Source organism: Lontra canadensis, unplaced genomic scaffold, assembly GCF_010015895.1.
Source record: "Lontra canadensis isolate GAN:19392208 unplaced genomic scaffold, GSC_riverotter_1.0 scaffold8, whole genome shotgun sequence".
NCBI lineage: Eukaryota > Metazoa > Chordata > Mammalia > Carnivora > Mustelidae > Lontra > Lontra canadensis.
Window position 1 is genome coordinate 35,234,056 of NW_022631002.1, and position 25,982 is coordinate 35,260,037.

Sequence of the window (25,982 nt, forward strand, 5' to 3'; positions counted from 1 at the left end):
TTATTTATTTGATAGACAGAGATCACAGGTAGGCAGAAAGACAGGCAGAGAGAGAGAGAGAGGAAGGGAAGCAGGCTGCCCACCAAGCAGAGAGCCCAATGCGGGGCTTGATCCCAGGACCCTGGGATCATGACCTGAGCCGAAGGCAGAGGCTTTAACCCACTGAGCCACTCAGGCGCCCCGAGATCCTTGTTTCTTGAGAAAGGCTTGTATCGCTATATATTTTCCTCTCAGGACTGCTTTTGCTGTGTCCCACAGATTTTGAACAGTTGTGTATCCATTATCATTTGTTTCCATGAATTTTTCCAATTCTTTTTTAATTTCCTGGTTGACCTATTTGGTTTTTAGTAAGATGCTCTTTAGCCTCCATGTATCTGGGTTCTTTCCAACTTTCTTCTTGTGATTGAGTTCTAGCTTCAGAGCATTGTGGTCTGAAAATATGCAGGGAATGATCCCAATCTTTTGGTACCAGTTGAGACCTGATTTGTTACCCAGGATGTGATCTATTCTGGAGACTGTTCCATGTGCACTAGAGAAGAATGTGTATTCTGTTGTTTTGGGATGGAATGTGCTGAATATATCTGTGATGTCCATCTGGTCCAGAGTGTCATTTAAAGCCTTTATTTCCTTGTTAATCTTTTGCTTGGATGATCTGTCCATTTCAGTGAGGGGGCTGTTAAAAGTCCCCTACTATTATTGTATGATTGTCGATGTGTTTCTTTGATTTTGTTATTAATTGGTTTATATAGTTGGCTGCTCCCATGTTAGGGGCATAGATATTTATAATTGTTAGATCTTCTTGTTGGACAGATCCTTTGAGTATGATATAGTGTCCATCTTCATCTCTTATTATAGTCTTTGGTTTAAAATCTAAGTGATCTGATATAAGGATTGCCACCCCAGCTTTCTTTTGATGTCCATTAGCATGGTAAATTGTTTCTCACCCCCTCACTTTAAATCTGGAGGTATCTTTGGGTCTAAAATGAGTTTCTTGTAGAGAGCATATTGGTGGGTTTTGGTTTTTTATCCATTCTGATGCCCTGTGTCTTTTGATTGGGGCATTTAGCCCATTTATATTCAGGGTAACTATTGAAATATATGAATTTAGTGCCATTGTATTTCCTGTAAGGTGACTGTTACTGTATATTGTCTCTGTTCCTTTCTGGCCTACTACTTTTAGACTCTCTTTCCTTAGAGGACCCCTTTCAGTATTTCCTATAGGGCTGGTTTGGTGTTTACAAATTCTTTTAGTTTCTTTTTTGTCCTGAAAGCTTTTGATCTCTCCTATTTTCTTTTCTTCTTCTTCTTTTTTTTTTTTTTTAAGATTTTTATTTATTTATTTGACAGACCACAAGTAGGCAGAGAGGCAGGCAGAGAGAGAGAGGGGAGGAAGCAGGCTCCCCACTGAGCAGAGAGCCCGATGCGGGGCTCGATCCCAGGATCCTGGGATCATGACTTGAGCCGAAGGCAGAGGCTTTAACCCACTGAGCCACCCAGGTGCCCCTATCTCTCCTATTTTCAATGATAGCCTAGCTGGATATACTATTCTTGGCTGCATGTTTTTCTTGTTTAGTGCTCTGAATATATCATGCCAATTCTTTCTGGCCTGCCAGGTCTCTGTGGATAAGTCTGCTTCCAGTCTAATATTGTTACCATTGTATGTTACAGACTTCTTGTCCCGGCTTCTTTCAGGATTTTCTTTGTCACTAAGACTTGTAAGTTTTACTATTAGATAACGGGATGTGGACCTATTATAGATTTTGACAGGGGCTCTCTGTGCCTCCTGGATTTTGATGCTTGTTTCCTTTGCCATATTAGGGAAATTCTCTAGAATAATTCTCTCCAATATATCTTCTGCCCCCCTGTCTCTCTCTCCTTCTTCTGGAATCCCAATTACTCTAATATTGTTTCGTCTTATGGTATCACTTATCTTCTGAATTCTCCCCTCATGGTCCAGTAGTTGTTAGTCTCTCTTTTGCTCAGCTTCTTTATTCTCCTTCATTTGGTCTTCTATATCACTAATTCTCTCTTCTGCCTCATTTATCCTAGTGGTAAGAGCCTCCATTTTTTTTTTTAAGATTATATTTATTTATTTGACACACAGAGATCACAAGTAGGCAGAGAGGTAGGCAGAGAGAGGGGGGAAGCAGGCTCTCTGCTGAGCATAGCCTGATGCAGGACACAATCCTAGGACCCTGAGATCATGACCTGAGCTGAAGGCAGAGGCTTAACCCACTGAGCCACCCAAGCGCCCAAGAGTCTACATTTTTTATTGCACCTCATTAATAGCTTTTTCAATTTCAGCTTGGTTAGATTTTAGTTCTTTTATTTCCCCAGAAAGGGCTTTTATTTCTCCAGACAGGGTTTCTCTAATATCTTCCATGCCTTTTTTGAGCCCAGCTAGCACCTTGAGAATTGTCATTCTGAACTCTAGATCTGACGTATTACCAATGTCTGTATTGATTAGGTCCTTAGCCTTTGGTACTGCCTCTTGTTCTTTTTTTTTTTTGGTGAGTTTTTCCACCTTGTCATTTTATGCAGATAAGAATATATGAACGAGAGAATAAAATACTAAAAGGATGGCAAAGACCCCAGAAAAAATGTATGCTATCCAAATCAGAAGAGACCCCAATTGGGGAGAAAAAAGGGGTAAAAAGAAGTTTAAGAAAAATTAAAAAAAAATATATATTAGACTGGTGAATAGAACAGAGTCACCCGCTTGATTTTGGGTGTATTTTGGTCTCTTAGAAGAAACTACCTCCCAAAACTTTAAAGAAAGAAAAACTTAGATATATACAAAAATAAGGATAAACATGATGAAGGGATGGAATATGACTGTAAAGATGAAAATTTAAAAAAATTCTAATACAGGTTTTGATAAGTTGGTTAGGAAAAGAAAGAAAAAGAAAGTGGAGAGAATTTGCTCAGGCTGGAGATGAGAACAAAGTCCTGTGCTAGATTTAGGGTATATTTTGATCTATTAGAAGAGTTTGTATCCCAAAAATTTTTTTAGAAGAAAAAACCCTATATGTATACAAAAAATTAAGTTAGATACAATGAAAGATAAAATGACTATCATAATGAAGGTTTAAAAAGGTTTTTTTTTAAAGAAAGGTATTGTTATAATAAACTAGTTTAAAAAACGTTAAAAGAGGAAAAGTTTAAAAAATTAGAATAAGAAAAAAGTAAAATTAAAAAAATTTAACTTTGCGGGAGCTGCTGCAGGGCTTCACGGTGGACGTGGCGAGGCACCAGCCTACGGACCCAGCCCTGCATCTGGCTCTTTGCTTAGCAGGGAGCCTGTTTTCCCCTCTCTCTCTGCCTGCCTCTCTCTACCATCTTCTCATCTCTGTCTGTCAAAGGAAGAAATAAAATCTTAAAAAAAATAATAAAACAAACAAAAATTTAACTTTGCAAGACTAAAGAATCATGGGTACAAAGTTATGAATTCTGTCCTTTGCTTCCCCCTCCTCTGGAATTCCGCTCTTCTCCTTGATCAGTGAGCTTGGTCTTAGCTGGATGTTCTTGCTGATCTACTGGGCGGGGCCTTTTGTAGTGATTCTCAAATGTCTTTGCCTGAGGCGGAATTGTGCTGCCCTTACCAGGGGCTCGGCTAAGGACTAAGTAATCTGCTCGGGTTTGCTCTGGGGAGCTTTTTGTTCCCTGAACGCTTTCTCTAGACCTCTGGAGCACAGGAATGAAAATAGTGGCCTCCCAGTCTCTGGCCTGGAGGAGCTGAGAGCTCGGGGCCCCTCTCCTCAGTGTGCCCTTGGAGAAAAGCGTTCAGTCACTCCCATCTCCCTGGTCTTGGGCTGACTCTGAGCTCACCCTCCTGCGATCAAGCACCTCCGTCTCTGGCACACAGGTCCATTTGGAGTCTCCAAACTCAGCAGATTCCTGCCTTCAGAGAAGGAAAGTGGGTCTCCCCAGATCTGCCACTTGCGGGGTCCCTGCTCGAAGAGCAGTGGCCCAATTGTGCCACGGATTACAGTTTAAGGTAACCCCAAGCTGAGCGCTCACTCCTCGGCTCCGTCTCTGTAGCCGGCTTCCCTGCTCTGATACCTGCGAGCTCTGCTACACTCAGACACCCCCGATCCTTCTGTGACCCCGTGGGATCTGAGACCATACTGTCCCCGCATGGACTCCACCCCTGCTTGACCTCTGGAGCAATGTCCTTCAGTGGAGCAGACTTCTAAAAGTTCAGATTTTTTGCTTTGTTGCCCTGCTACTTGCTGGGAGCTGGCCCCTCCCCCCATGGTCTGTCTTTCTGTTGCTTCAGATTCACTTCTCTGCACATCCTACCTTTCAGAAAGTGGTCGATTTTCTGTTTCTAGAATTGCTGTTCTTCTCTTTGATCTCCTGTTGGGTTTGTGGGTGTTTGGAATGGTTTGATAACTATGTAGCTGAACTCATGCTACCTGATGTCATCTCAGTCTGCTACTCCTTTGCCATCTTGACTCCTACCCCAGCCAGCAAATAGTTTTTTTTACTTTACATTCTTCCTGTGGCCACTCACATTAGTTGTTATTAAACATTTACCATATGCTTGGAACTATAAAGGATTAGGAGAATGGGATGGGTGTGATTTCCTATCTTGAATAATTTTTATGAAAAGGTGGAGTTTTAATAAAAGTGTGATCTCTACCTTCAAGTAAGTTATTGCTTAGTTGAAAAGACACATAAATACTTCAGAAGTTATAAATAGTAAAGCAGTAATATTTTTTCCCTTTTTTTTCCCCTCCAGGTTCCTGTTGCATGTAAATCTTGTCCCTGTGGTTATGTATTTATTAATAGGAAACTTCTAAAAGTAAAATGCTCAGAGAAATCATCATCTTTTACAGGTAATTGAGAGAGTTTACCACCTTTCTGTTTTTTATGGTTTCCATTATATAAAGTTAAAATTAATTTTTGTGAGTTAAATTTTTTTTTTTTTTTGCTGGTGGAATTATAATACTAAAATCTATTGAAGAATACTTTTGTTTTTTTATTAATTATTTTTATTAACATATAATGTATTATTTGCCCCAGGGGTACAGGTTTGTGAATCATCAGGCTTATACACTCAGTATCTTTGGTTTTTATTAGATACAATAAGTCATTTACATTGATTTATTCTTCATCCAATTTAAATGTTAACTCCTTTACTGATAAATTTTATAACAAATTTTAATGAGAATTTTTTAAAAAAAGATTTATTTATTTATTTATTTGACAGACAGATTACAAGTAGGCAGAGAGGCAGGCAGAGAGAGAGAGAGGAGGAAGCAGGCTCCCCGCTGAGCAGAGATCCCAATGCTGGGCTCGATCCCAGGACCCTGGGATCATGACCTGAGCCGAAGGCAGAGGCTTTAACCCTCTGAGCCACCCAGGTGCCCCTTAATGAGAAATTTTAATTAGAAAATGTTAATTGGAAGAAAGGAAACCTTGATTTTAGTATCATACTTTTTTAATTAGCAGGGTTTTTTTGATTCGCTGATTTAGACTACCTAAAAAATTGCTCACTTCAATTTTGTTTGAGTTTCTAGCTTTCTCTTTGATGTTAAATCTAGACTTATGCCCTAAGTGTATTCGAAGGTGAGTTTATTTACTACTTTTTATTCCTGTGATAAAAATCACATGTTGTATCAGTAGTGAGCCCATAATGATAGTAGATTTATTGCAAACAACTGTTGAACGCCTAACATATGCCAGGTACTATATATCTTGGGCATACAGCAATAAATCTACTTCTAAGACAGGTTTAGTACTGTTGTAGCAGTTGAAGATATTTGCATAGGAGTATACATATGGGATATACAGGGAGAATATCAGCTAGTAATAAGTGCTGGGTAGGAAATTAAAATAGGGTACTGTCCTATAGATTAACTAGAAGGTTACTTTTGATTGAGTGGTCCAGGGAATGCATCTCTGAGGAGGAGGTATTTTATAAGGTCTGAATAGATGAAGGGGCTAGACATATGAAAACCAGAGAAAGTAGATTCTAGGCAGAGGAAAAAACAAAGGCAGAAGTTCTAAGGCAGGATTTATTCCAGGAATGCAGTCTTAGTACAATATAAGGAAACCTATTAGTATCATATACCATGTTAATAAATATAAAGAAAAAACAATAAGATTATTTCTGTAGATTCTGAGAAAACCTTTGGCAAAATTAAGTACCCATTCATGATAGAGACCCTTAAGAGAATAGGATTTGAAGAGTACTTACTTAACTTGATGAAGTATATATTTTAGCATTAAAGGTAGTATCTTATTTAAATGGGGAACCTCTACAGGCATTTCCACTTCAGTTTCATATCAGGAACAAGGCAAACATTGTCACTGTCTTCACTACTATTCTGCATTATGTTAGAGGTAAAGTAGCCAAGACAATTAGATAAGAGAAATCAAGAAGAAGCATAGAAGTGGTAAAGAACAAGTAGAACAATATCTATTTGCAGATCATAGTATAGCTGGATTCCAGGAGATCAATAATAAAAGTACCTCAATACAGTAAAAGAATTGAGTGAAGGGTCAGGATTTAAAATTAACATAAAAAATCAGCTTTCATATCTAGAAATAGCTTATACTGAACATAGTGTTAGAGAAAAGCCTATTAACAATAGCAACATGGAGAGTTATATCTTTAGGAATAAATTTAGTAAGAATAGCCTAAAACTTATCCAAGGAAAATTTTAAACACTCCTAAAAGACACTGAAGCAGATTTAAGCAAATGGTAAAACATCCCTTGTTCTTGAATAGGATGATTCAACATCATAAGGATGTTAATCCTCCCAAATTAATGAAATCAATGCAATTTTATTCTTTAAAATTCATTTATTTTATTTTTAAAAGATTTTATTTATTTTTTTGACAGAGACAGGGACTGTGAGAGAGGGAATATAAGCAAGGGGAGTGGGAGAGGGAGAAGCAGGCTTCTGGCTGAGCAGGGAGCCCATTGTGGGGCTCGATGCAAGGCTAGATCCCAGGACCCTGGGATCATGACCTGAGGCAAAGGCAGATGCTTAACAACTGAGCCACCCAGGCACCCCAATGCAATTTTAATAAAAATCCTAAGAAGTTGTTTTATTGAGTTAGACAAGCTGATTTTAAGATTCATATGGAAAAATAAACACGCAAAAATAGCCACGAAAATTGTCAATTGACTTTTAGTAAAGGTCTAAGGAAATAAAATGAGAAAGAATAGTTTTTTCAACAAATGGTATTGATATACCATGCTGGATATGCAAAAGAATGAAGATGGCACCCTATCTCATGCCCTACATAAAAATTAATTCAAAATATGGGATGCCTGGGTGGCGCAGTTGGTTAAGCATCCAACTCTTGATTTTAGGTCAGATCATGATCTCTGGGTTATGGGATCAAGCCCTGCATCGGACTCAACATGGAGTCTGCTTCTCCTTCTCACTCTGCTGTGTACTCTCTCTCTCACTTTGTATCTCTAAAATAAATTAAAAAAAAACTTTAAAAAATTAATCAAAATACATTATAAACCTAAATGTAAGAGCTAACAAAACTATAAAACTCCTAGAGGAAAGCATAACAGTAAATCTTAGTGACTTTGGGTTAGGCAGTGTTTCTTAAATATGAGATATAAAGCTCAAGTGACATAAATAAGTAAATAGGGCTATATCAAAATTTAAAACTTTTTTTTTTTTCCCTGCAGATGATATCAAGACAACTCGTAGAATGGGAAATACTATTTTTAAATCATATATCTGATAAGGGACTTGTATCCCTAATATATACTCTTTTTTTTTTCTTTTAAGATTTTATTTATTTGATTCAGAGAGAGATCACAAGTAGGCAGAGAGGGAGAGAGAGAGATCACAAGTAGGCAGAGAAGGAGAGGGAAGCATGCTCCCTGCTGAGCAGAGAACCCAATGCAGGGCTCGATTCCAGGACTCTGAGACCATGACCTGAGCAGAAGCTAGAGGCTTAACCCTCTGAGCCACCCAGGTGCCCCCCTAATATATACTCTTACTCCTCAATAATAAAAAGAGAAATAACCCAATTTAAAAAAAGGGCAGAGGATTTGAAGGAATTTCTCCAAAGAAGATCTACAAATGAGCAGTAAGTACACCAAAAGATGTTCAACATTATTAGTCATTAGGGAAATGCAAATCAAAATCACGAGATACTACTTCACACCACTAAGATGCAATAATAAGAGAAAATAATAAGTATTGATGAAGAAGTAGAGAAGTTGAAACCCTCATATGCTGCTTTTAGGAATGCAAAATGATGCAGATACTTTGAAAACAATCCTCAAATGATTTAATCCTCAAATGATTAAATATAGAGTTATGATCCACAATTCCACTCTTAGGTTTAAACTCAAGAGAGTTGAAAACAGAAGTGGATGCAAAAACTTATACATGAATGTTATTAGCAGATTTATTCATAATAGCTAAAAAGTAGAAACAGTCCTGATATCCATCAACTGATGAAAAACAAATGTATATCCATAGGATGGAATAATATCTGACAGTAAAAAGAAAGGAAGTATTGTTATATGCTACTACATGAATGACTCAAAAATGTGCTTTGTGCAAGAAGCCAGTCACAAGAGATCACATACTTTTATGATTCCAATTATAGAAAATGTCCACGTAGGCAAATTTATAAATAGTAAATAGATTAATGGTTTAGGGCTGGGAAAGAGATGGGGGAGAATGGGAAACAATGATTAATTGATACAGAGTTTCTTTTGGAGGTGGAAAAATGTCCTAAAATTGGATTCACAATCCTGTGAGTGTACTAAAAACCACTGAACTGTGGCCGCCTGGGTGGCTCAGTGGGTTAAAGCCTCTGCCTTTGGCTCAGGTCATGATCCCAGGGTCCTAGGATCGAGCCCTGAATTGGGTTCTCTGCTCGGCAGGGAGCCTGTTTCTCTTCCTCTCTCTGCCTGCCTCTCTGCCTACTTATGATATCTGTCTGTCAAATAAATAAATAAAATCTTAAAAAAAAAACCCAAACCACTGAATTGTACATTTTAAATGGGTAAATTGTATGGGATGTGAATTATATCTCAATAAAACTGATTATAGTTTACTTATTTATTTTTAAAGATTTTTACTTTAGAGAGAGAAAGAGCATGAGAAGGAGGGGCAAAGGGAGAGGGAGAGACAATCTCAAGCACACTCCATGCTGAGCACAGAGCCCGACTTCGGGCTTAATCTCAGGACTCTGAGATAATGACTTGAGCCAAAATCAAGAGTTGATTGCTTAACTGACTGCGTCACCTGGGTATCCCAATAAAACTGATTTTAGAAATAACCAGGAAAATACTGAAAAACAGAAACTATCAGGGTTGGATAGCTATACTAGTCAGTAAAATAAATATAAATTAATATAAAGCCTTGGGATACCTGGCTGGTTCAGTTGGTAGAGCATGCAACTCGTGGTTTCAGCATTGTGAGTTCAAGCCCCACATGGTATGTGGAGCCTGCGTAATTAAAATAATTAAAAAAAAAATATATATATATGATAGAGCCTCTGTAATTAAAACATTTTTGTGTGATTGGCAGGGACAAATAGACCAGTGGAGAAGAATAAAAAGTGCAGAATTAGACCCAAATTCATATGAAAAGTTAGTATATGACAAAGGCGGTATTTCAGACCACTAGGGTAAAGTTGAACTTCTTTTTTTTATTGTGGTAAAATATATATAACGTATTTATCATTTTAACCTTTTGTAAGTGTACAATTCAGTGGCATTAAAAACATTCACAATACTGTGTGTCTGTCACTGTTGTTTTACTTCAGACTTTATCATCCCCAACATAAACCCTGTACCCATTAAACAATCTCTTCCTCCACACCTCTGCCCCACCCCCACACACCTCCCTCCAATCCCTGGCAATCTCTCCTTCGTATCTCTGTAAATGTGCCTATTCCAGGCACCTCATATGTAAGTGGGATCATACAATATTTGTCCTTCTATGTCTGGCTTATTTTACTAATTATAATGTTTTCAAGGTCTACCTATATTGTAGCACATATTTAAATTTCATTACTTTTTATGTCTGAGTAATTACCATTTTATGTATATACCACATTTTTTAATCCATCTGCTGATGCGCAACAACTAGGGTTCTTGTAATGAACATTGGTGTAGCGATATCTGTTCAAACCCCTGGTTTCAGTTCTTTTGGATATATACCTAGGAGTAGAATTTCTGGGTCATATGGTAGTTCTGAGTTTAACCTTTTGAGGAAATGCCAGACTGTTTTCCATAGTGGTTGTGCTGTTTTACATTCCCACAAGCAAGGCCCAGAGGTTCCAGTTTATCTTATTCTTAACAAATTTGTTAGATTTTCCAATTTTTTTCTTTTCTTTTTTTTTTTTTTTTTAAAGATTTTATTTATTTATTTGACAGACGAGGTCACAAGTAGGCAGAGAGGCAGGCAGAGAGAGAGGGGAGGTAGCAGGCTCCCTGTGGAGCAGAGAGCCCGATGCAGGGCTCGATTCCAGGACACTGGGATCACGACCCGAGCCGAAGGCAGAGGCTTTAACCCACTGAGCCACCCAGGCGCCCCTTTTTTTCTTTTTTAAGAGAGAAAGCGTGTGTAAGCAGAGGTGGGAGGAGGTGGGGGAGGGGCAGAGAAAATCTTAAGCAGGCTCCATGCCCAGCAAGGAGCCTGACTCGGCTCTGTCTCATGACCCTGAGATATGACCTGAGCTGAAATTGAGAGTCTAATGCTTAACTGACTGAGCCACCCAGGTGCCCCTGATGTCTTTTTCTGTTTGTTTGTTTTTTGTTTTTTTTTTAAATTATTGCCACCCTAGTAGGTGTAACTGTTAATCTTATTGGTTTTTGTTGTTGTTTTGTTTTTAAAGATTTATTTTATTTATTTGTCAGAGGGGGAGAGACCACAAGCAGAGGGAGCGGCAGGCAGAAGGAGAAACAGGCTCCCTACTGAACAAGGACCCTGTTGTGGGACTTGATCCTGGGAGCCTGGGATCATGACCTGAGCTGAAGGCAGATGCTTAACTGACTGAACCACCCAGGTGTCCTCTTACTGGGTTTTGATATGCATTTCCCTAAAGACTAACAGTATTAAGCATCATTTCATGGGCGTATTGGCCATTTGTATATCTTCTTTGGAGAAATGTCTATTCAGCTCATTTGCCCATTTTTAATTGGGTTGTTTTGGTTGTTTTTTTAAGCTATAGAAGCTCTTCATATATTTTCTGTATTAAGCCCTTGTCAGAAGTATGATTTGCAAGTATTTTTTTGCCATTTGTCTTTCACTTTCTTTTTTTTTTAAAAAGATTTTATTTTTTTATTTGACAGAGAAAGATCACAAGCAGGCAGAGAGAGAGGGGGAAGCAGGCTCCCTGCTGTGCATAGAGCCCAATGCGGGGCTCGATTCCAGGATCCTGAGATCATGACCTGAGGCTTAACCCACTGAGCCACCCAGGCGCCCCTCTTTTCACTTTCTTGATAGTGTCCTTTGATGAACAAAAATCTTAATTTTGATGAGATCCAACTTATCTAATTTTTCTTTGATTTTTATTGTTAATTGTGGTAACATACAAAAATAAGAAATTTGCCATCTTAACCATTTTCAAGAATGTAGTTTAGTAGTGTTAAGTAGTTTCACATCTTTGTGCTATCAATCTCCAGAACTTTTTTATCTCCCCAAACTGAATACTCTCTAACCTTAATCAACTCCCATTCCTTCCTGCCCTCACCCCCCTGGCCCCCTGCTAAGGTCTATTCTATGTTCTGTCTCTAAGAATAGGACTATTCTAGGTATGTCATTCTAGGTATGTCATAAGTAGAATCATACAGTATTTGTCTTTCTCTGACCAGGTTATTTTACTTAGCATCATGTCTTCACAGTTCATGTATGTTGTAGCATGTGTCAGAATTTCCTTTCTTTTCAAGGCTGAATAATACTCTGTTATATGCAATTATTATGTTTTGTTTATACATTTATTAGTTGATGGACACTTGGGTTGTTTCTGCCTTTTGGCTGTTATGAATAAAGATGGTATGAATGTGGGTGTATAAATACCTCTTTGAGACTCTGTTTTCAGATCTTTTGCATATATTCCCAGAAGTAGAATTATTGGATCATATGGTAATTCTGTTTTCAATTTTTTGAGAAGCTAATAACATGATTGTTTTCCATAGAGGCTTGCACCGTTTTCCATTCCCAACAATTGTGCTCAAGCATTCCAATTTCTCTTTATCTTTGCTGATACTTGTTATTTTCTTTGGTTAGTAGCTATCCTAATGGGTGTGAGTTGATAATTGTGGTTTTGTTTTGCCTTTCCTTAATGATTAATGATACTGAGCATCTTTTCAAATCCTTGTCCATGTGTATATTTTTATTGGAGAAACATTTATGTAAGTCCTTTGCTCATTTAAAAATCAGGCTATTTGTATTTTGTTCTTGAGTTGTAGGAGCTTTTTATATGTTCTGGATATTTACCTCTTATCAGATATTTGGTTTGCAAATATTCCATTCTGTAGGTTGCCTTTTCACTATTGATTGAATCTTTGGCACAGAAGTTTTAGATTTAGATATTGTCCAGTTTACCCATTTTTGGTTTTTTTTTAAACTTTTGTTGTCATATTCATTAAATTGTTGCCAAATCCCAATGCCATGAACATTTTCCTCAATGTTCTCTTTAAGACTTTTGTAATTTTAGTTTTTATATTTAGGTCTCTGATCCATTTTTTAATTAATTTTTGTACGTGGTGTGGTTTATGGTCCAGCTTCACACTGCATCTAGATATACAGTTTTCTCAGTACCATGTTGAGAAACCATCCTTTCCCACTAAATGGTCTTCACACGCTTGTTGAAAATCAGTTGACCATATGTGTAGGGTTTATTTCTGGGCTTTCTGTTCCATTGGTCTTTATGTTTGTTCTTATGCCCATATCGTATTGTTTTAATTATTGTGGCTTTGTAGTAAGTTTCAAAGTTAGGAAGTGTGAGTTCACCAATTTTACTCTTTTTCAAGATTATTTTGGTTATTCAGGATTCCTTGCAATTTTTTATGAAAACGAGGATCTGCTTTTCCATTTCTGCCAAAAAGGCTGTTGGATTTTTGGTAGGGATTGTGTTGAATCTTTAGATTGATTTGGATAATATTGACATCTTAATGATATTAAGTCTTCCTGCCTATGAATAGGATTGTCTTTTCATTTATTTAGATCTTGTTTAATTTCTTTAAACAGGGTTTTCAGCATAAAAGTCTTACCTTCTGGGGCACCTGGGTGGCTTAGTTGGTTGTTTCTGCCTTCATCTCAGGTCATGATCCAGGGCTGTGGGATCAAGCCGTGTGTCCAGTTCGTGGTCTGCAGGGACTATGCTTCTCCCTCTGCCTCCCTCTCCCTGCTTGTGTGTTCTTTCTCTTTCTCTCTGTCAAATAAATAAATAAAATCTTAAAAAAAGGTCTTACCTCCTTAGATTTGTTCCTGAGTATTTTATTATTTTGATGCTATTATAAATGGAATTGCTTTCTTAGTTTTTTATTCAGGTTATTCATCACTGGTGTATAAAAACAGAACTGATTTTTGCTCTTGTACCCTACAACTTTGCTAAACTTTGGAAAGTTTTTGGAAACTTCTTTGAAAGATGATCTACTTTCTTTTTCATGGAATAATGAGTGACCCACTTTTAGCATTTTCCAAATCTGCCCACTTGTCCCTGCAGTATCATTAAAAGGGCTATCTTTGGGGCGCCTGGGTGGCTCAGTGGGTTAAGCCTCTGCCTTTGGCTCAGGTCATGATCTCAGGGTCCTGGGATCGAGCCCCGCATCGGGCTCTCTGCTCAATGGGGAGCCTGCGTCCCCCTCTCTCTCTGCCTGCTGCTCTGCCTGCTTGTGATCTCTCTCTGTGACATAAATAAACAAAATCTTTAAAAAAAATGGCTATCTTTATCCACCACTATGAGTTAATTCCTCTATAATCTTGGTGTAGAAAAAGGCTTGCTGTTACTTAAAATACTGAAGCAGTAAAACAAAAGACTGATAAATTTCACTAAAATAAATTCTTAGATAATAAAAAATCCTATAAATAAAAGTTTGTCAAGAAGAAACTGGGAGAAAATATTCACAATATATACCACATAAAAAGGACAATTTTTTTTTTAAGATTTTATTTATTTATTTGACAGAGACTCAATCCCAGGACCCTGAGATCATGACCTGAGCCGAAGGCAGCAGCTTAACCCACTGAGCCACCCAGGCGCCCAAAAAGGACAATATTTTTTTTTTTTTAAAGATTTTATTTATTTGTTAGAAAGAGAGAGACAGAGCGCAAGCACAGGCAGACAGAGTGGCAGGCTAGAGGGAGAGGGAGAAGCAGGCTCCCTGCCGAGCAAGGAGCCTGATGTGGGACTCGATCCCAGGATGCTGGGATCATGACCTGAGCCGAAGGCAGCCGCTTAACCAACTGAGCCACCCAGGCGTCCCAAGGACAATATTTTTAATATTTAAACAGCTCTTTAAATTTGAGGGACAAAAGGTTTTCTGGTTGTGTCACCATGTGGTGAGTTCTTGTCTACATTGGCAGCTGTGTAGTCCAAGGGCCTTCTGCAGTCTCTGCAGGTCCTTGGACACAAGCAGATGGCCAGAGCTCTGGTTGCAGATGGGGCAGCAGCCTTATCCAGGTGAATGGGCAGCCCCTGGAGATGATCCAGCAGTGCACACAGCAGTACAAGTTTCTGGAATCTGTTCTGCTTCTGGGCAGGGAATGATTTCTTGGGGTGGGCATCTGAACTCTGTGAAGGGTAGTGGTCAGATGACCCAGATTTGCACAATCTGCTAGCACAACTCCAAAGACCTGGGGTCCTTATTATCAGAAATACATTGATGAGACTTCCAAGAAGGAGCTCAAAGCCATTTTCATTCAGTATGACCAAACCCTGCTGGGAGAAGCTGATCCCTGTCTCAGTGACTTCAAAAAGTTTGGGGGCCCTGGTGCTCATACTTGCTACCAGAAATTCTATTGATAAGTCCGTCATGAAGCCTGGAGTTCACCTTGATAATAAACAGTGGTTTTGAGATTTTCAAAACAAAAAATTTGAGGGCAAAGTTACAAAAGTCTGATATAATGGGAATCGGATATGAAGAGACAACTCACAAAAAAATAAGACACAGTAATGGCCTAAAATATATGGGGAAAAAATGCAAATTAAAATAGTACCTATTAATGGCAAAAACTTTAAAATATGACAATGTACTTTGTTGGTGAAGCTGTGGAGAAATGGCACTCTCATACATTGCTGGTGAAAATGTGAATTGTTATAGCCCTTCCAAAGGGAAATGTGGCAATACTTAAAAATATTGTATATGGGGGCACCTGGGTGGCTCAGTGGGTTAAGCCTCTGCCTTCAGCTCAGGTCATGGTCTCAGGGTCCTGGGATCGAGCCTCGAATTGGGCTCTCTGCTCAGCAGGGAGCCTGCTTCCCCCTACCTCTCTGCCTGCCTCTCTGCCTATTTGCGATCTCTCTCTCCCCGTCAAATAAATAAAATCTTTAAAAAAAATACTATATATATATATATATATATATATATATATATATATATATTTACTTTTTGACCCAGCAAAACCTCTTCTGGGACTCTACCATTTAGATACACCTCTAACAATATAAAAATACATACACACAGATATTCACTACCGCAGTGTAATACAATGTAATTGCGAAATATTGGAAACTGTTTAAATGTCCATACATAGAAAAGTGATTAAAATGTGATATATCCATTCAGTAGAGTAATGGGGCTGTGTTGAAAAAGAAAGAATGAGAATGGTCTGTATCAACAAATATGGAGTGTTTCTGAGATAATATACTGTTAAATGACAAAAATAAAACACAAGAGTATAGTATATGGTCTTCTGTGTAAGAAAGAAAGAGATATGAGACAGTACATGTGTATCTCTTGTTTTTGTAGAATCAATATTGGGAGGATAAAATGGAAACCAAAGTGATTATTGGTAATCTACAGGGGGTAGGTGGGAAAGGAGTGCCAAAAAGTGAGGATATGGGAACTAGTGAGGAAGGAGTGACATTAGAGGGGATGGGGAAGAAAAGAACTTTATTCCAAGTTGTTTCAGAAAATAACATCTTGATTGGATACTGTAATGGTAAAGATAAAAAGAATTGCACATTAATGCTGTAATATAGTCAGTAAATGTATTTGTCACAAGGGCATAGATGAACAATTCTGTGTGTACTCTAACTGAACAAATAGGCAAGTATGTTTTAGACAACAAAAACTGGGTTTCTCACAGATAGAAAAAGGAGAAGGCTAAAATGCTTTCTAAAATGAACTCTGGTGGGTTGGTTTGGAATCTGAGATATTATATGTATTGGTTACTATGTGTGTTTCTTAGCTGTTTCCACTGAGAGTGACTAATGAACAAACCTAGGTTCCAGTTTTTTATTTCAGATTCTCCATTTCTTAGAGAAGTGGTTGGTAAAGGTGCCTGGAACATCTTGATGTATGCCAGGTAACAAAAGGCTTACAGAAAAAAAATGGGGGTTAGTGTGAAAGAACTTGAGAACCATACTGAAAGAGTTCTAATGGCCAGAGCTGGAGCAATTTTAGCAAAAGAAATAATGAAATCATTGGATTATAACCCATGGAATAATAAAGTAAATATCCATGAGTCCATACTGATATAGATATAAATGGGGAAATGAACAGTTTTCACTTATAGTAAATTCCAGTTAATAACTGTGGAAGGTTGGATGGATTGAGGGAAGTAGAAAATAAGCATTAGCTAAACACAGTAATAATTGTTGCAGACAAGATCCACCAATTGATTCTAAAATTAGTGAGTGAAAATTTGAGGAAAAGTATAGATTCGAAGTATGTTCTCCAAGATCTTCATTAATCACAAAGACAAAGATAGTAATTTTAATGGGATGAAGCCTGCCAAAATTTATCTTAGTTAGTGATCAAGGTGAACATCACAATAACAAAACATATTCACATCTTGAAACCCATGATAAAGGATGCATCATTTCTTTGTATTCTTGCCAAAAATGTATAACCTTAGTTCAGTCATTAGAAAACATTAGCCAAACCCAAATGAAATGTATTTGACAAGGTAAAGCAATCAGTACTCTTCAAGAGTCAAGGTCATGAAAATTAGGGAATACCAAGGCATTGTCAGAGATTGGAGGAAACTAAGGAAATGTGACAACTAAATATAATGTGGGAGTTTTTTTCTTTTACAATGGCCTGTTCTTGCTTAGTGAAATCTATTTCTTTGTTTTCTCTTTGAACATTAAAGGCATGCTTTAAAATGTCATACTTTTTTCTTAAAATGTCTCTGTTTCAGATTGTTCCATTATTTGTATGTAGTTCTGAGATATGAATTCTGTTAACGTGCCCCTTCACCACTGTGGGTTTTTTTTTACTGTTTCCTACTTTTTTGCACTTGGGAAATTCTCTTTTGCTTTTGGATTTATCTCTGTATTAAAACAAGTTTTGTTTTTTGGTTATATCTCAAGTAGTGTGTTGGAAGTGGAAGAGGTGGCTTCTTGCATTAATTAAACCTACTAATATAGTAGTATATGATGGGAAACCTCTCTCTATTCCTGTTCCCTTTATAAATAATAGGGTAATTGCTTTCAGTGACTTAGGGGCTAAAATAAAGCTGCTCACCTTCCTAATATTTATCTTACAATTGCTATATATATATATAGATAGATAGATCTAGATCTAGATCTATCTATCTATCTATCTATCTAGAGATATAGATAGAGATATATATATCTATTTGTAACAATATATTATGGTTGAGGTCAGAATTTTCTTTTCTGCTTTTGTAAAGAAGATTATCAACTTATTTCAGACAGTTTAGAACTCAAGTGGTGGTAGAAATAGAATTCTTTTCCACTTTATTGTCTTGGAAGCATAGGGGAGAAAAAAGGCAGAAAAGTTACTATTGGAGTAATATATACTTAAAAGGGGCTAGAATTAAAGCTGCTGAAAAGAAAAACTTCCCCTTCCTACCCCAAGATTTCTCCCAAACATTGTCCAGATTGGAATTTTGCTGAATTAATCCCTCTAACTCTCTCCTTCTCCTTTTTAACCTTTGGTAGGTTTAGGGCACATGTATGTTATGGTTGTAGTTTTTAAAAAGTCCACTGGATAGTGGACCCTAGGGCCATTAGAATACATGAATGCCAGGAGAAAATGGAACACAGTTCTTTCATATACCTGAAATATTATTTTCATTCATTTCCACCAAAATTAACTATGAAGCCCAAAAAAGTGAACTAGGCAAAAGAAGAAAAATTCCATAGTAAATAAAGATTTAGAAAATATAAAGAACTTGTGAAGTAGCAGTCATTCAGATCATGTGAAATGGGGGAAAGGAAAACCTATGAATACTTCTGTCAGAAAACATCAGAAGCAGGTATTTATCAACCCGTTATGGGAGAAGTTTTTTCCAAGCATTAAATTGATCTGAGATCTTAATTTGATAGTACTGAAAAAATTGTGTGGCAGGCCTAAGTTCCTAGATTTAAAAGCAGAACTCGTATTTTAGTTCAGAAGTATTTCTTTTATGGTGATGTTTATAAAATCACTGGAAATTGTATTCCTACTGTAAAGTCATCTGCCTGATATAAACTCATGGCAGCAGAACACAGTGATGAAAACATGTATCCTTCAGATGAAATTGCTGATATTTGACTAGTTGAAACTTGACCATGATTGATAAAGTTGATGTAAGGTCTATTTTCAGTTGTGTTGTTTAGTATTCATAATGATATTATGGTCTTCAGTTTTCTTTGATGGCTGAATTTTTATTATTTATTTCCTCCACAGAAGTGAACAGTACCATATCTTTGAAAGATTTGCGAATACTATTTTTATATGAATTTAAACTAGGACACAGTGCAGCCACAGCAAGTAGAAACATCAATTCTGTCTTTGGAAAAGGCTCTGTTAGTGAAAGGACTATCCGGTGGTGGTTCGAAAAATTTCGTTCTGGGGATCTGAGTCTGAAAAATGAGCCTCGAGGGAGACCCAAATCTGTTTTAAATGAAGATCAATTGAGAGCCATGGTGGAAGCTAATCCCAAAACAGCAATTCGAGGCCTCGCAGCAGACTTAGGAGTTTCTGCTACAACAATTTCTCGACACCTGGCTGCAATAGGAAAGGTGAAAAAGTTGGACAAATGGGTAGGTAACACCAACTGATGGATGATCACAAACTGAGATGATTAGAGATGTGCTCATACCTTAAGATTTTAAAGAGCAGAGACCTATTTTAGAGAATATCATAAACTTTGACAAAAAATGAAAGTGGTCTGGATGATGGTTGGATGTTGGAGAAGTTACCAAGTGTGTTAAAACCATCATTGCAACCAAAAAGAAGGTTCTGGTAACTGTATGGTGGTCTGCAAAGAGAGTATTTCATTTCTTTTAACTCAGGCAAAACTAACAGTAGCATCTTATTGTAAAGAAGTTGAAATTATGTATCATTTGTCATCATTTGAAACTCCAAGAAACAGAGCATTCTCTAAATTAGAGAACAGTAATGGAAGGATTTGAATAAATTTTAACAATGCTGAATTTTAAATATATTTGGAGAAATTTATCATTGGGGGAAAGCAGTTAATGCTAATAGTGTGTATTTTGGTTGAATAAAACTTTTCTTTTTCTGAAAAACACAACATTTTCATTTTTATATAAAGGCAGTTTCATATGGCTCAACTTAATACCTTCCCAGACCCTGGCAGAACATGAAGACTGAAAGATACCTAATATACTGGAAAACTACAGGCTGCCCCTGAGTTTTGAGCTTCTTCATTGGAGGAATGTGGAACAACCCAGAGTGCATGTGTGTGTGAAAGATGCTTAGGACTCAGCCATGCAAAAATCTGGGTAAAGAGGATTTTAGGGGAATAAGCAAAAGCTCTCAGGCTTTCGGAAGATATTTTTTGAATAAAGAAGTGAAAGCATGTTTCTGATACAAGAGCCGTGCACACAGAAGACATGGCATACTGGTGCTTTTGAGTGATAAGTATTATCACTGTCACACAAAGCCAGTCATTCGTCCATGATTCTTTATTTAAAAAAAAAAATGTAAGTGGCCTATCAGAGACCATAATTAATGGCCTTTTTATGATTATGTAGCTAGATTGCAGTTCTGGCATTCATGGATTAAGTTGGGGGTAAAGATACTGGGATGGTTCTCTTCCTGCTTCTCTCCCTTCTGATGATCTACTGTGTCTAATCTGTGAAGGATAGCTAAGGAATCCTAAAAGCTAAGAGGTGAGAAAAAGGCATCTGGAATGGATTTTACTTGAGAGACATAGAGGGAAGGAGGGAGGGCAAGGAATGGAGGGAAAGATGGAATGGAAATCCCCTAAAGTAGAATTTGACTGTGAGCCAAAGAATTAAAGACCATGGGATGCATTATTGCAAATTAAAAAAAAAAAAAAAGATGTCCCTTCCTTTGGGTAGAAGCAGCCCAAGTACTATGACACAAGGCTTTGTGAGCAGAGTGTTTTGTCTTTCAGCTCTAATTTACTCCCCTGGCTGGGTGCCCTGGTCTGGAGTCACCTGCTGATTTTACTGCTCCATCCTTGGGTTGTCAAGGAATCTAGTCAATGTTTTTGTGAATTCCTTCTCAAGAATGAAGAATGAATCAAGAATGAAGTCTGAGACTTAGCTCAGACTGATAGGGTAACAAGGCTAAAACCAGAGGTGTGGGAAGGACTTTATATGAAAGTCAGCTAGCTCAAGGGTGATGTCAAATGGTCACAGAAGGTTGGCCAATGTGGAAGAAAGTGGTGTTGTATAGTTACTTTGTCTGGGTAGTAGTTGCTTTGTGGCCATCCATCCTTCCCTCACTTCTCAGACCTCTCATTAGACTTCCAGAGCTGGATGATGGACTTTGGTTTAAAATAGTCAGCAGTGGGGCACCTGGGTGGCTTAGTGGGTTAAAGCCTTTGCCTTAAGCTCGGGTCATGATCCCAGGGTCCTGGGATCTAGCCCCGCATTGGGCTCTCTGCTCAGCAGGGAGCCTGCTTCCTCCTCTCTCTCTGCCTGCTTTTCTGCCTACTTGTGATCTCTGTCTGTCAAATAAATAAAATCTTAAAAAAAAAAAAAAGGTCAGCAGATATCCCTGTTCACTCCAAATGAGTGGTTTCTTCCAAGAAGAACCAGTGAAATGTGATGAGAGAGGGAAAGGAGCAGTTATAGGATGTTGAATTATCCTATCAATTATCCTTACCCCCTCCAACAAGGGGTGTAGACTTGAGAGGCAGAAATGAACCCTTGTTCATTGTGAGCAAACACATGGAATGAGTTGTGCCTGAACTACTATTAGTGTATTTTGGTTATGTGAGATAGTAAATACCCTTTTAGCGCTCCAAAAACAAAGCTTTCAAAAGCTCCTTGGTTGAGTGTTGAAAGAAAGGAGTGGAGGTGGAGGTTGCTACATCTCATCTTCCCACCATGTCCCTGAGGTAGCTTGGGTCCTAACTGCAAAAGGAGTAAGAAGTGGCAGAGCACCTGGGTGGCTCAGTGAGGTAAGCCTCTGTTTTTGGCTCAGGTCATGATCCTAGGGTCCTGGGATGGAGCCCCAAGTCAGGCTCTCTGCTCCGCGGGGAGCCTGCTTCCCTTTCTCTCTGCCCTTCTGCCTCTCTGCCTACTTGTGATCTCTGTCTGTCAAATAAATAAATTAACAACAACCAAAAAAAGGAGTAAGTAGTGGCTTTCAGGGGCATCTAGCTGGCTCAGTCAGTAAAGCATGCAACTCTTGATCTTGTTGTAATGAGTTAGAGCCCCATACTGGGGTAGAGTTTACTTAAAAACAAAACAAAAAAGTGACTTTGAATTTTGAATTTTGGTTTATTATATACATAATAGCTGTTATTAAAGAACTTCCTGCCTTGATCTAATTGCTTAAGTGAGACTAGAGCACCTATAGCCACTTTAATGGTATGCGTGAAAGATCTTGGGCACAGAGATAGCGTCCAAAGCCAGTGGAAAGTGGACTCTTCTAGGACCTGTCAGTGTGTTGGACTCTGTCTTCCTCTTTCTGTTGGTGCTTTTGCCACAGTAGCCTCCTTTCACTTCCTTTGACCTCAGTTAATTTGTTCATGCTGCTTACTGGTCTTCATGTCATTAACTCTGCCTGTCACACACATTTCCTCCAGGATGTCTGACCTGATTACCCCACCATACCGTAGGTCAGGTCCTCTTGTCATGGCCTTAGGACTCCAGGATGGTTCCTTCATAACTATAATCACAGTAGTTTTATGTTTATTTGTGTGATAGTATGTGTTTGTCATCTTCTGTGCTAGATTATAAAATTCACAACAGCGGGGACTTTTTTGCTCACAAGATCATACCCCTATCAAGAGCACAAGGTCCAGCACATGGTAAGTACCTAATAAATGTTTGTTAAATGAATGAATAAGTGTAAGGGCCAGTCTCATCCACTTTGTAGAAACCCGTTGTTTTGGTATCAGTTTAAGTAAGGAATATGTTGATAGCAGATCATTGAAAACCTAACGAACAGTGGCTTAAATAAGTAGATTTTGTTTACTGTAACTTACAAAAATTTTCAGACATACAAAATACCCAAATTTTACAGTGAACACCTGTATGCCAGTCACCTAGATTGTACCATTTGACATTTTACTCTGCTTTGTCACTTATCTACTCATGTAGCTATCCTTTTTTAAAAATGCACTGTAATGTAAAGTAGTAGGCATTAGCATATTTCACCCTAAATACTTCAACATACCTATCACTACCTAGAGTTCAATATTGCCTTCAGGCTCTTGTTCTTGTAAATTTAAATTTGATAAAATGTCCAAATCTTAATTGTACTGTTTAGTATGTTTTGATAAATGCAAATATTTGTGTAACACAAACCCCTATGAAGATACAGACTATTACTGTCAGCCCAGAAAGTTCTTTCATACCTTTTCATTTTATCCCCACTCTTATCCCTAAAGGCAAACACTGCTCTGATTTTTTTCTACCATGAAATAGTTTTGGCTGTTCTAGAACTAAACATAAATGGAATTGTATAGTATGTGCTCTTTTGTGTAAGGCTTCTTTTACTAAGCATCATGTTTTTGAAATTAATCCATTTTGTTGTATGTACCAATATTTCATTCCTTTTAAAAGCTGACTAGTATTCCATGAAATGAATATAACAATTTTTCTATTTATCTGTTTGAAACATTTGTGGAATTTTTTTTCACAGTTTGAGCTTATTATAAATAAAGCTGTTGTGAATATTCTTGCACAGGTCTTTTTGTGGACATTTGTTTTCATTTCTCTTGGATAAATACCTAAGATTGTCAATACCGGGTCATAGGCTATGTGTATATTTAGTTTTCTAGACCTTTTCCCAAAGAGATTACACCATTTTATACCTGCCCCCCCCCCAACATTTGATGTTATTCTTCTTATCTATTCTGGTGGGGGTGGAGCTGTGTCTTATTTTGAACTATTTTCCCTCTTTCACATTATAAGGAATCTAGGGAGACAGGCCATAACTGGGGTAGTTACTTAACAATGCAGTCAGGGACCCAGGCACTTCCTAGCTTTTTTTTTTTTTTTTTAAGATTTTATTTATTTACTTGACAGAGATCACAAGTAGGCAGAGAGAGAGAGAGGGAAGCAGGCTCCCTGCTGAGCAGAGAGCCCGATGCGGGACTCGATCCCAGGATCCTGGGATCATGACCTGAGCCAAAGGCAGAGGCTTTAACCTACTGAGCCACCCAGGTGCCCCACTTCCTAGCTTTTTGTTAATCCTTAGTGGATTGATCATAGTTCCATGCATGACATCTGGGGTAGACAGCCCTGCCTCTTGGTATTCTTGCCCTTGTGTAATCTCCTCTGAGTGTGGGCTTTAGTGATTAGCTTTTTTTTTTTTTTTTTAAGATTTATTTGAGGGCACCTGGGTGGCTCACTGGGTTAAGCCTCTTCCTTTGGCTCAGGTCATGATCTTGGGGTCCTGGGATTGAGCCCTGCTTCAGGTTCTCTGCTCAGCAGGGAACCTGCTTCCCCCTCCCTTTCTGCCTACTTGTGATCTGTCTCTTTCTGTCAGATAAGTACATAAAATCTTTTGAAAAAACAAAACAAGATTTATTTGAGAGAGCGTGCAAGCATATGCGTGCAAGGGGGTGTGTCAAGGCAGAGGGAAGGATATCCTCAAACAGACTTCCTGCAGAGCACGGAGCCTGACTCCCGTGGGGGGTGGGGGGATCAAATACCTAAGCCAAAATCAAAAGTTGGACTCTTAACTGCCTGAGCCACCCAGGCACCTCTAGCTTCTAATGGAATATAGCAGAAGTAAGGGGATGCCACTTCTGAGATTAAGTTATAAAAAGAATGTGGCTTCTTTCATGCACGTTCTTTCTCATTCTTTTTTCTTTTCTTTTTTTTTTTAAGATTTTATTTATTTGACAGAGTTCACAAGTAGACAGAGAAACAGGCAGAGAGAAAGGGGGAAGCAGGCTCCCTGCTGAGCAGAGAGCTGGATGTGGGGCTCCATCCCAGGACCCTGAGATCATGATCTGAGCCAAAGGCAGAGGCTTAACCCACTGAGCCACCCAGGTGCCTCTTTCTCATTCTTTTTTCTAGGGAAAGCCAAATTGTCATATTGTGAGACAGCTTGCAATTGCCATGTTGTGAAGAGACTATGTGGATGTGATGAGGGACAGTGGGGAGTGCCAACAATCAAAGGAGTAAGCTTAGAAGTGGATTTCCCCCTAGTTGAGCATTCAGATGAGACTGCAGAACCACACCTGGATTTCTGACCCACAGAAAGTGGGATAATAAGTGTTTGCTGTTTTAAGCGACCAAGTTTTGGTGTAATTTGTTACATAACAGCAGATAACTAGCACAACACCTCATTGTCTCATGTCATAAGATGGCTTCTGTACCTTTAGGGTCTCTGGTTCATTACTCCACAGATAGTAAGAAAAAGTGTGAAAGGCAAAGCACAAAAAGTACAAAAGGCAAAAGACAGTTTTTTGACATTAATCTGTTCATTTTTGTCAAGAACTCAGAACCTTTCCAAAAAATCCCACTCAGCAGACAGGTTTATATCTAATAGGCCAGAGATAACACCACATATATGATCATGGCTATGATCTTCTAGTCTTAGCTAGAAGGTGGCTAGAGAGAAAGGGGGACCTAGATGGAGTTTATATCAACCAACTCTCAGTCTCTGGCAGATGAACAATTTCAGAAACCCCATAAAGTTAAAGACCTCTTCCTTGGGCGCCTGGATGGCTCAGTGGATTAAAGCCTCTGCCTTCAGCTCAGGTCATGATCCCAGGGTCCCGGGATTGAGCCCCACATTGGGCTCTCTGCTTCGTGAGGAGCCTGCTTCCTCCTCTCTCTCTCTCTCTGCCTGCCTCTCTGCCTACTTGTGATCTCTGTCTGTCAAATAAAATAAATTAAAAAAAAAAAAAAAAGACCTCTTCCTTAACACGTACCCCAGCCAAGTGGCCTTTTGAGGAAATTTCCAGAAAACAGACCTATTCAAATGAAACTTTCAGAAAACTCCTCAGGGTCTGGATTGCAGGGCTTAGATTTCTGATTTATGCCCCACACCATTCTTGGAAAGCTGCAGCACTATCTTCCACTGTTACTTCTATTCCTCCAGTCCTTTACTGTAGAAACTTCAGAGTCATCCTGGAAATATCTCTGATCACTCCCTGCCCCAGCAAAATGGCTCCTCAAGCTCTAATACTATGGACTTCATTCTTTTTTTAATCCCACCCCTCTCCTCCTTTACTGACTTTTTCTTTTTTTAAGATTTCATTATATATATATTTCATTATATTTATTTCATTTATGTGAGAGAGAGAGGGAGAGAGAGTGTGTGTGTGCATAGCATGGGGGAGGGGCAAAGGGGGAGAGGGAGAAGCAGACTCCCAGCTGATCAGGGAGTGGGATGTGGGGCACCATCCCAGGATTCTGGGATCATGACCCAAGCTGGAAAGCAGCCGCTTAA

The 25,982-nt window shown here is 38.5% G+C and overlaps 1 protein-coding gene across 1 annotated transcript in view; it reads left to right on the plus strand.

The window, feature by feature from the left end:
* CUNH16orf87 (chromosome unknown C16orf87 homolog) overlaps window positions 1-19,561 on the plus strand; it is a 29,860-nt gene extending 10,299 nt beyond the window's left edge. The window contains exons 2-3 of the mRNA XM_032854575.1: window positions 4,745-4,841; window positions 18,813-19,561. Coding sequence (XP_032710466.1) covers window positions 4,745-4,841; window positions 18,813-19,186 — 471 coding nt within the window. The 3' untranslated portion in view covers window positions 19,187-19,561. The remainder of the gene's footprint in view (window positions 1-4,744; window positions 4,842-18,812) is intronic.
* Window positions 19,562-25,982: the final 6,421 nt, after the last annotated feature.